This window comes from Diospyros lotus, chromosome 7 (genome assembly GCF_014633365.1).
Source record: "Diospyros lotus cultivar Yz01 chromosome 7, ASM1463336v1, whole genome shotgun sequence".
In the NCBI taxonomy this organism is placed as follows: Eukaryota; Viridiplantae; Streptophyta; class Magnoliopsida; order Ericales; family Ebenaceae; genus Diospyros; species Diospyros lotus.
This window is the reverse complement of record NC_068344.1, coordinates 5,872,793-5,884,553: the sequence shown is the minus strand read 5'-3', so window position 1 is coordinate 5,884,553 and position 11,761 is coordinate 5,872,793. Positions and strand designations below refer to the sequence as shown.

The 11,761-nt window shown below is 40.1% G+C and overlaps 1 protein-coding gene across 1 annotated transcript in view; it reads left to right on the top strand.

Moving 5' to 3' along the window:
* Window positions 1-261: 261 nt before the first annotated feature.
* Window positions 262-11,761, top strand: part of LOC127806136 (50S ribosomal protein L15, chloroplastic) — a 30,047-nt gene continuing 18,547 nt past the window's right edge. Inside the window, exons 1-3 of the mRNA XM_052343206.1 lie at window positions 262-427; window positions 525-888; window positions 1,769-1,920. Coding sequence (XP_052199166.1) covers window positions 356-427; window positions 525-888; window positions 1,769-1,920 — 588 coding nt within the window. The 5' untranslated portion in view covers window positions 262-355. The remainder of the gene's footprint in view (window positions 428-524; window positions 889-1,768; window positions 1,921-11,761) is intronic.

Sequence of the window (11,761 nt, the reverse complement as noted above, 5' to 3'; positions counted from 1 at the left end):
TGGCAATAATAAAGCCAAAAATTAGTTCAATTTATTTAGTTATATTTGAGTTTTTTTAGGTTTGTTGGATTTATTGGCTGGTTCAGTTTTCATAAATTTTGTTCAATTTTATATGATTCTTTATTTTTTTTAATTATTAAATTTTAATCAGTTGAGTAACTAAATCGATAGGTTGCAAATGCTAAACCCCACCCCGCCCTTTTGCGAATAGGAGGGACAGTGTGATCAAGTGGAGTCGAATCCACGGTGAGTCCACGGACGTCAGTGCCTCATTAGCGGACCCCTATCCGTTCAGGAACTTCGGTTGAATAATGAATACTGAGAAGTGAGCAAGACAAACACGCTCAAAATCACCATGGCTTCTCTTCTCTCCCTCCCCCCAACCAGAACCACAATCCTCTTTCATCACCCATCTTCCCAATTCAAGGCAATTCCTCTCTCTCTCTCTCTCTCGTTAGCCAATTCTTCTGTATTTCAAAAGATTAGATATGCCAGCTTTAATTCTGCTCTTCTTGTTGTTGCAGGGGAATGTGAGGAATCTCAAGGCGAACCCAAGTTGCTTTCCATCTCTGAAAATCAACCATCTCAAGAGTAAAGCGGGTGGTGGACCGCTGGTTGTTCTCAGCCAAGCTTCAGCTTCACCATCTTTATCGCCATCACCATCTACTGGTAATGTTCGGCTTCGGTTGCACAATTTGGGGCCGCAAACAGGGTCCAGAAAGAAGGGCAAGAGAAAGGGAAGGGGTATTTCTGCGGGGCAAGGCGGGAGCTGTGGATTTGGGATGAGGGGTCAGAAATCTAGGTCAGGTCCCGGCGTTCGCAGGGGTTTTGAAGGCGGCCAGATGCCGCTTTACCGTCGAATCCCGAAATTGCGAGGCATTGCTGGAGGTACTTCGTTGCTTTTCTTTGCCTTTTTCTTTGCCTCAAAAGTCAAAATCTCTTGGTTTTTTGTTGTTTTATTAAAAGGTTTATGGTTGGTTCCTCTCTTGTTCTTGTAGTTGGTCTCATGTTTTCTTCGCTTGGTTGTGAACTTGTGATTGTAGATCCGCAATTCAATGTGCCGTCTGTGTTTAGGTTCATTGCTTATATGGAAAATGGGGAATACTGTTTAAATCTCATTGTTGTTTTTGTTGCTGTTGTTGTGAAGTAATATGCTTACCAATTGTTCGAGGAAATGTGTCACTGGATATATCCCATTGTGTACCAGAAACGTTTGTTATCTATGGGAAACTATTTAATGTTGCAGTCACACCAATGCAAGAACCTCTATTTGACAATGTTAATGATTTGAGAATTTGTGAAGTAATCTTGATGACGTACAAATAAAGTTTTGAGCATTTGTATGTGAATGTAGGAGTTAACAGTTCCATAAACAATGCTTTTACAAAATACCATTCATATACTAGTAATATTCAGCTACCTGGAATTATATGCCAGTTCCAGTGGCAATTAGAAAGCCAGATGCTTGCAGCTTGCTGGTCCTTCATTTTTGGAAATAAACTCAAATTTGCAAGATCATTTTGTATAATGTTATATGACACAACAACTTGAAGAAGTATTTATTTAAATGAAGAGGCCATTGATTTTCAGATGCTCGAAGCATCTAGTATGTTGTTTATGATTTCTTCATGGTTAAAAGGATGAATCTGAAAAGGGTTACGACAGTGCAAGGTCATTTTTATGGCAATTTGTGCTTGAGCAGCTCTAGTTCACATAAGTTGTGTTTTTGTCACATGCTTTGAACATGTTCTTTTGTTGCTCATACAAGGCATGCATGCTGGCTTACCAAAGTTTGTACCAGTCAACTTAAAAGACATAGCAGCTGCTGGATTTCAAGAGGGTGAAGAGGTTTCACTGGAATCATTGAAGAAGAAGGGCTTGATAAATCCGTCAGGAAGAGAAAGGAGACTCCCTTTAAAGGTAATAAGTAACAGATGGGTTAATTTTATTGAACTATTTACATTCAGAATTCATCCAGTCCTCCCATTACTGTATCCCACCTAACATGCAATGACTTGCATCCAAAAGCATCCAATTACTTTATTAACTTTTTGGAATCCAAAATAATCAAGATTCTTGTCTCCTAAAATTTCAAAGATTAAAATTTCAGTTTTTATTTTAAGAATTTTGAAACTCAATCCTTCCATTTGGTTTATTATTAGGCCCTTTTTTGTTTATTTGCATTCATTTTCTAGTATGCAAAATGCCAAAAATGATTTTCTTATGACCTCTTTGATTTCGTTGTTTTCAGTTTTTTGCGTTCATTTTCAAAATTAAAAGAGAAAAAATAGAAAACACCGTTTGACTGCACATTTTTATTTAAAAAAAAAAAAACTCATTTCAAAAAGAAAACAAAAACAAGACAGCGTCTTCACATTGTGTTCATTACAATCTCTTCTATTTTCTGACTTGTTTTTCTTCAATAACTTTTTAAAAATGTATTTTCACGAGTAATTGCAAATATTAAGTAAACAACTAAATATATGTGCAAAATAAAATTATGCTAGATGGACTTGAAAAGTTCTATCACTATAGTAAGAAAGAAATTAACACAAATAGATTTATCAAATAACATTTTGTGGTTTTATTTTTAAATTTTTTAAGATGACAATAAAACTTTACAAGTGAACAAAACTTTACAAGTTGCAGATTTAGTTTTCATTTTTCCAACTAAAACTGAAAATTGAACACAAAAATTACTTAACCTAAAAACAAAAACATAAAAGCTAACAAAAAAAATCAAACTGGCCCTTGGTATTTAGCTAAAAAACAAAAAGTAATTATTTTTAGATTTTTTAAGTTACTACATAAATATCAATCCTAGGGTATGATAGTAATTACAGCTTGTTGCAATTATTGTAGTGTACCTTGTTTGCTGCTGTAAAATTTGTACTGTTCATTTAACAGTTACAACTGATTGAAAGCATGTTGTATCTTTCAGTTAGTTGTTACAACTGAAAGCTAGAAGGCCTATAAATAGGTTACTACTTAGAGTTTGGGAGATCATTATGTGAAATAACATAATTCATTTCCTCTAAAACTCCTCTCTCTGATCTCTCTCTCTTTCTCGATTACTCTCTCTCAATTTTTTCCTAAAAACCTAAGAAACCCTAGGTCAGGTCCAAGAACCTAACATTTGGTATCAGAGCAGCCGATATTCAGTTGCTGAATTTAGAGCCAAATTTCGAAGGGTGAGCAATGGTGATGGCAGAAGGAACTCGTATGAAGCAATTAGAAGCGAGATTGGATACGTTGGAATTAGGTTTATGCCAGACCCAGGAAGAGGTTAGTCGTGGCAAGGCAGAAAATGCTGTAACCAGGGAGATTTTACAGACGTTAGAGAAAGGAGTCAAGGATGATTTTGCTAATTTTGGCCAAAGGCTGGACAGATTTTTGAATATGTTTTCGAAGATGCCTCAGGCTAGTTTGCCAGTGGATTTTCCACCAAGATCCACTATAGATCTGATTCTAACTGGTGCTGGAATCTGACACGCCCTTCAAATTGAGTGCTGGGCAACTTTGGGAATTCAAGCGGAATTTCGAGAGAGAAGGTATGAATTTAGGAAGAAATAGATAGAATGAGGAAAATGGGAGAAAGAGAGAATGAGAGAAAGTTAAGAGAGAGAGAATATTGAAAGTGAAGAACTTGTTATTAGTCTTGATGATCTCCCTTCTCACTGTCGCAAGTCTCTTATAGAGCCTATAACAACACTTCTAACAGTACAACAACAAAACTAACTAACGTAACAACAACGAGTAGGCTATTGTACAATTAGCTAACCAGTTAACCCCCCCCCCCCCCCCCCCCCCCGGTGCTAGTTAACCACTAACAGTTAATACAAGTGGTTCTACCAGTACATTTACTGATTTACCCCTAGTTCTACCAGTACATTTTCTGATTTATCATTGGGGTCATGACAATCCCCTCCCCTTCAAACAATTCTTGACCTCAAGAATTTAGAACAGTTGTGCCATCTTTGTCAACCAATTCCCGCTGGTTTTTCTTCTTCATTTTCATCCCCTATTCCTTCCATGTGTAGTAACTGTTTTTGGCATCGGTGGTCGGGGCTGAATTTGTCTCTACACTTATAACATAATCCTAACTTCCTTCTTTGCTCTATAGCAATTGATTTGCTTGCATCATGGCTTGGGTAAACTTTAGAATTCACATTTACTTGGTTCCCCTCCAAATGTTGATAGAACATAGGTTGAGTTACTGTTGTGTTCATGTTCTTATTGAAAATTGCTTCCAATGCAAGCTCCTGTAACTTTGTCGTCTCAGCAACCTGCTTCACTGTCACCGGCTGCATCGTCTTGACCATTGGCCTTAGCTCCTCCTTAAGATCGCTCATGAAGCTGGACACAAAATAATGCTCCGTTAGTGCTGGCTGTGAACTCCACATCAAGGATCTTAACTCCTCAAATTGTCTTTGATAGCTAGCCACTAATCCTTCTTGTCTCAACTTATTAAATTCTTCAATCCGTCATAGAATTTTCCCCAAAACGTTCGCACAAGTCTTCAACGAACTCAACCCAACTAACCTCAACGTACTTTGTCAAAGGCCAACCTTGATACCATGAATTAGCCGTGTCATTAAGATAGGTTGATACCAAATTGATTTTCTGCCCTTTTACTACGTTGTAAAACTGATGCGGTCACCAATCAAGACCCGACCCAAAGCTGACTCTCGACCACGCCGGAACAATATTTTAATACTTCTTAAGTTTTTAGAATTCTACTTGATTTAGGATTCAATTTCATATTTCTACTTGATTTAGGATTCTACTTCATGTTGGATTAAGATTTATTTCTATTAGGATTCTAGTTGGATTTTGTTTTCCAAATATTAGATGGATTTGGATTAGCCAAATACTATAAATATGCCTAGGATCTAGAGTTTGTAATCAAGTTTTTCTTAATCAAATTTCAGCAACCTATTTAGGTTTTCTTAGCAAAACAGTCTTGTTTTTGCGTCTTCTTGAAAGCCAAGCTTCGGCCATTGAAGTTTGCTCTTTCAAGTGTTTATTTTGGTGTGTTTTCTTCACACTCGCGCTACACGCTGCGTCAAGTGGTATCAGAGCGGTTAATCAACCAATCAGATGGCCAATCTTGAAGGTAACGGTAGCAACCAGCCTCGTGACGGTGATCAGGGGTTGTCCGCAGTTTGGAGAGCAATTGAAGAATAGCGGGAAGTAACTCGTACTATCCAGCAGCGATTGGAGCAACATAGCAACCAATTGGGCACCTTACTACGAGTTGATGATGACAGGAACCTGAATAATGGGGTGAATCAAGCCGGAGCGGGAAGACCACCTATTAATCATGTCCTTGTTAATCCTAGAAGACCAGTGATTGAAGATAGCGATGAAGAGGATGATTTTGGTCGAGCAATAGCTAACCCTGGTGGTAGAGGGGTTAGGAGGAATGCGCATCAGCACAACCACTGGAGCAACGATGAGTATAAACTAAAAGTTGATATTCCCACCTTTAGTGGAGATCTTGATATTGAGGGGTTCCTGGATTGGATCACTGAGGTTGACCGTTTTTTCGAATACATGGAGATCCCAGATGAACGACAAGTAAAGTTAGTGGCTTACAGGTTGAAGGGCGGTGCATCTGTTTGGTGGGAGCGATTAAGAGAAACGAGATTGAGGGAAGGCCGACAGCCAGTTCAGACATGGAGACGAATGAAGCAATTGTTAAGAGGTAGGTTTTTGCCCCCTGACTATGAACAATATATGTTTGAAGCTTATCAAAGATGTGCACAGGGAATGAAGAGTGTGAATGAATATACCTCTGAGTTTTTACGATTAGCAGAGAGAAACCAATTGTCAGAAAGTGACAATCAACAAGCAGCTCGTTACTTGAATGGATTGAAGCCTGCTATTCGTGATAAAATTGGAGTTCAGATGGTTCTAAGTGTGCAAGAAGCAAGGAACTTAGCTTTAAAGGCTGAGTTAATGTTGAGTGAGAGATCTCGTAATGACACCTATCGTCGGTATAATGGGAATGAAAATAAACAACCAGCTTTTGATAAAGGCAAGTCGGTTCAAGGAGCGCAACCCTCCAATCCACCCCATACAGTCAACCCTAATAAGGCTACAACGGGGGGAAACATTCGAGGTACTACTTCTAATCTTCCAAAATCCCCTAATCCTTATGCAAAGCCTATTCTTTTAAAATGTTTCAAGTGCAATGAGGTTGGGCATCGATCTAGTGATTGTCCAAGGAGGAAAACAGTTAACATTGTTGAAAAGGAAGAGGAAGATGTTGCTGAAGAGGAAGTATATTGCGGGCCTGATGGGGAGGATGATGAAGAAGATTATGGACATGGGCAATATACCTGTGTAGTGAGGAAGTTAATGCTATCTCAAAAGAATGAAGATACTACTCAACGGCATAAGCTTTTTCGCACGAGGTGTACGGTGAAAGGAAAAATCTTTGAGTTGATTATTGATAGTGGAAGTCAGGAGAACATCATAGGAAGAGACGTGGTGGCAAAGATGCAGTTAACTCCTGAAAAACATCCAAGCCCTTACATGATTGGATGGATCAAAGAAGTTGGTGGCATACATGTGAATGAACGTTGCAGGGTGCCTTTCTCTATCGGTAAGTACTCCGACGAAGTCTATTGTGATATTGTTGATATGGATGCTTGCCATATTTTATTTGGGAGGCCTTGGCAATTTGATTTGGATGCTAAGCACTCGGGTAGGAAGAACACATATCAGCTTGAGAAAGAAGGTGTGCGTTATACTTTGTTACCCATAGTGGAAAAGAATCAAACCAAAGCTTCTAAAGTGGAGGGGCGAAATTTTCTTACCATTACATATAAACACACAGAGTTTGTGAGGGAGTGTAAGGATACTCGAGAGGTTCACTTATTGGTTATCAAGGGAGAGAGTGTGAGTGAGCTACTGAAGGTAAATCAAATTCCAATGGAGGTGCAGGGATTGTTGGAGGAGTTTCATGATGTGGTTCCTGAGGAGTTGCCTAATGAGCTACCTCCTATGAGAGATATTCAACACCACATTGACTTGGTTCCTGGTGCTAGCTTGCCTAACCTACCACACTACAGGATGAGTCCTAGGGAGAATGAGATTTTGCGTGAGCAGGTAGAGGAATTGTTGAGAAAAGGGCACATTCAGACTAGCATGAGTCCATGTGCAGTGCCAGCATTATTGACACCAAAGAAAGATGGGAGTTAGAGGATGTGTGTTGACAGTAGAGCCATCAACAAAATTACTATTGGGTACAAATTTCCAATTCCTAGGCTCGACGACATGCTTGATCAACTTGATGGGGCTGTGATTTTTTCCAAAATTGACCTTAGAAGTGGTTATCATCAAATTAGAATTCGACCTGGAGATGAGTGGAAGACAGCTTTCAAGACAAGAGATGGGTTGTTTGAGTGGTTAGTCATGCCCTTTGGACTAACCAATGCACTAAGCACTTTCATGAGACTAATGAACCAAGTATTACGCCCTTTCATTGGTAAATTCGTTGTGGTGTATTTTGATGATATTTTGATATACAGTAAGTCTATTAATGAGCATGAGGGGTATATTCGAGAGGTGTTGAGTGTGTTGAGGGAAAACAAACTTTATGCTAATTTGAAGAAGTGTACTTTTATGAGTGAGAGCTTGTTGTTCTTGGGCTTTGTTATAAGTAAAGAGGGCGTAAAGGTAGATGAGGAAAAAGTGTGAGCTATTAGAGAGTGGCAACTCCTAAAAATGTCAGTGATGTGCGAAGTTTCCATGGGTTAGCAACTTTCTATAGGCGGTTTATCAAACACTTTAGTAGTATTGTGGCTCCAATTACTGAGTGTTTAAAGAAAGGAAAGTTCCATTGGGGTGAAGAACAAGAGCAAAGTTTCACCTTGATAAAAGATAAATTATGTACCGCTCCTGTCTTAGCTTTGCCAAGCTTTGACAAATTGTTTGAGGTTGAGTGTGATGCGAGTGGAGTGGGTATAGGTGCTGTGTTGTCCCAAGAGAAGAGACCAATTGCATTTTTCAGTGAGAAGTTGTGTGAAGCCAGAAGAAAGTGGTCTACTTATGATAAGGAGTTTTATGCAGTAGTGAGGGCTCTTAAGATATGGGAACATTACTTGATTGCCAAAGAATTTGTTCTTTACACGGATCACCAAGCTCTTAAGTACTTGAGTAGCCAAAGGCAATTGAGGAGTGATATGCATGCTAGATGGTCTGCTTTTATTGATAAATTTCCATATAAAATTGTACATAAGTCGGGACAACATAATCGAGTGGCAGACGCTTTGAGTAGGCGTGTGGATTTGATCAAGACCCTTAGTGTTGAGATTGTTGGGTTTGAGTGCTTGAAAGAATTATATGCGACAGACGAGGATTTCAAACATGTGTGGGAACAATGCATGTCTCAGCAACCATCAGGAGATTTTTATGTGCATGATGGGTTTCTCATGAAGGGAAATCAGTTGTGCATCCCTTGCACATCTCTTCGTGAGAAAATTATTCGGGATTTGCATGGTGGTGGCTTAGCAGGGCATCTTGGCAGAGACAAGACTATTGAAGCTGTTATGGGAAGGTATTATTGGCCAAGAGCAAGGAGAGATGTTTCTATTATTGTGGCGAGGTGTTATATATGTCAAACAGCTAAGGGGCACTCTTCTAACGCCGGTCTTTACATGCCATTGCCTGTTCCCAATGCTATTTGGGAAGATTTGTCTATGGACTTCGTGTTGGGTCTACCGCGAACCCAACGAGGTATGGATTCTGTTTTTGTAGTGGTTGACAGGTTTTCCAAGATGGCGCACTTTCTCCCATGCAAGAAGACGGCAGATGCAGTAGCTACAGCCAAACTGTTTTTCAAGGAGATTGTTAGACTACATGGAGTCCCTAAAACTATTACTTCGGATCGTGATACAAGGTTTTTGAGTCACTTCTGGATTACCTTGTGGAGAATGTTCGATTCATCTTTGAATTTCAGTAGCACAGCACATCCCCAGACTGATGGACAAACAGAGGTGGTGAATTGTACCTTAGGAAATCTGATTCGCAGTGTTTGCAAAGACAAGCCAAGACAATGGGACCTAGTCATAGCTCAAGCAGAATTTGCCTACAACAACGCCGTACATAGCTCAACAGGAAGATCACCATTCTCTATCGTATACATGAAAGTTCCTAATCATGCATTGGATTTGGTAAAATTGCCAAAGGTACCAGGTTTCAGTGTTGCAGCCAGTGACTTAGCCGAACACGTTCAAGCAGTTCAGGAAGATGTCAGGCAAAAGTTGCACGAGGCGAATAAGAAGTACAAGGCGAATAAGAAGTACAAGGCAGCAGCTGACAAGCATAGGAAGCACAAGGTATTTGCGGTTGGAGATGAAGTCATGATATTCTTGAAAAAGGAACGGATTCCTACAGGACAACAGAACAAGCTCAAGCCAAAGAAGTATGGTCCTTACAAGATTACAAAGAAGATCAATGATAATGCTTATGTTGTGGATTTGCCAAATCATATGGGTATTTCCAAAACATTCAATGTTGCTGATCTTTCTTTGTATTTGCCGGACGTTGAGTTGTCATACCCAGATCATAATTCGAGGACGAATTCTTCTCAAGTGGAGGTGAATGATGCGGTCACCAATCAAGACCCGGCCCAAAGCTGACTCTCGACCACGCCGGAACAATATTTTAATACTTCTTAAGTTTTTAGAATTCTACTTGATTTAGGATTCAATTTCATATTTCTACTTGATTTAGGATTCTACTTCATGTTGGATTAAGATTTATTTCTATTAGGATTCTAGTTGGATTTTGTTTTCCAAATATTAGATGGATTTGGATTAGCCAAATACTATAAATATGCCTAGGATCTAGAGTTTGTAATCAAGTTTTTCTTAATCAAATTTCAGCAACCTATTTAGGTTTTCTTAGCAAAACAGTCTTGTTTTTGCGTCTTCTTGAAAGCCAAGCTTCGGCCATTGAAGTTTGCTCTTTCAAGTGTTTATTTTGGTGTGTTTTCTTCACACTCGCGCTACACGCTGCGTCAAAAACTGAAAAAATCTCTCACATGTACAAATCGACCACCTCGGTTTTACTCCGTCGAAAATTGGTATTTCTAGTCTTGGTGCCGGAGTGTAAGTAGAGGTTTGAGAATTACTTCTTACCAAAATAGCTGGGGCCAAATTCAGACGCTCCTTAGCCTGCCGCACTCCTGAAACTCTAGGGAAATTACCATTGCCAGGCAGAATTGGATCATGAACATATCTTGGTGGAGATTCTGATCTAGAAACTCGAGGGAGAATTCTGTCACTTGGCAAGACTGGATCGGAAATGGTTCTTGGTGGGAAATTTGCTGGCAAATGGATTTGAGGCAATATTGTCGACAACATGTTGAACGTGTTGTCTATTCTCTGCCCAAATTGATCCATCGTCTCCCAGTGCTTCTCCAATTCCCTTTGCATACTCTCTCAAGATGCAGCGAGATGCCCCTGCACGCTCTCCCCTATGGCTGAAATGTCCTCCCTACTATGGTTCAAGGCCTCTTGAGCCCGTATCATCCTAGTTTCCAATGCTTCCATCCTTGACTCATGCTGTTTCATTCTTGTGCCTTCTGCCATCTTACTTCTTTCAAGAATCCTTTTATGATCTTCTTAAAAGGACCGACAATGAACTAAAATCTTCTACGCTCACCTATATCTTGAATCTCACCATGCAACAACCCAAAAACAGAGGTTCGGTAACCATTCCCAGCTTCAATCGAGATCGCTTCTTGAACCTACACCCACTTCCCATCCGTCTATTCTACCTCGTCTTGGGTCGCGCTCTTGCTCGCGTTCGTCAACCCAGATCGCTATTCTTACTTTCATTTGTCTGTTCTACCTCATCTTGGGTCGCACTCTTGCTTGCATCCGTCAACCCAGATCGTTGCTCTTGCTTGCGCCCATCAAAACTTTGCCTTTGTCTTTGATTGCACCTTGAAGTCGTTGGGGATCACTGCTCTAATACCAATTGACATGCCTCAGATTGAGGGCTAGGTAACTTTGGGAATTTGAGTGGAATTCCAAGAAAGAAGGTATGAATTTAGGAAGAAACAGATAGAATGAGGAAAAAGGGAGAAAGAGAGAACGAGAGAAAGTTAAGAGAGAGAGAGTATTGAAAGTGAAGAACTTCTCATTAGTCTTGATGATCTCCCTTCTCACTGCCACAAATCTCTTATAGAGCCTATAACAGCACTTCTAACAGTATAATAGCAAAGCTAACTAACGTAATGCCAGATCCTCGATCTGATTGGTGGGTTCTTCCGGAATTGAGAAGAACTGAAGTAGGCAGGAAAGTCGAATAAGGAAAAGAGAGGGAAGGAAGAGAGAAGAGAGAGAGAATTAGGAGGGAAAAGATCAGTGGTAATATCCTCACATGATCCCCATCCTCGGTGGTATTCTCTTTTTTATTGGAGAGGCAGTTATTTACATCTTCTAGAGCAGCTAAGTGGCCATGTGCACTTGGTTCTAATTCCCTGCATGCAGCCTCTATACAATCGAGTAACTACCCAACTAACCATGTGACCCAATTACAAGATTGCCCTTTCGGGCTATGACAACTCCCCCCCCCCCCCCCCCCCCCACCCTTCCCTTGAAGTATTTCTTGTTCTCAAGAGATCAGAGAAGGCTGGCCACTCTAGGGTACTTCTAGAGAAGATCTGGAAGGTACTCCCAAGAGGTGTTGTCAGGGTGTAGATGTGTCCACTGCACCAAGACTTGTGTTATTGGCAGTAAGT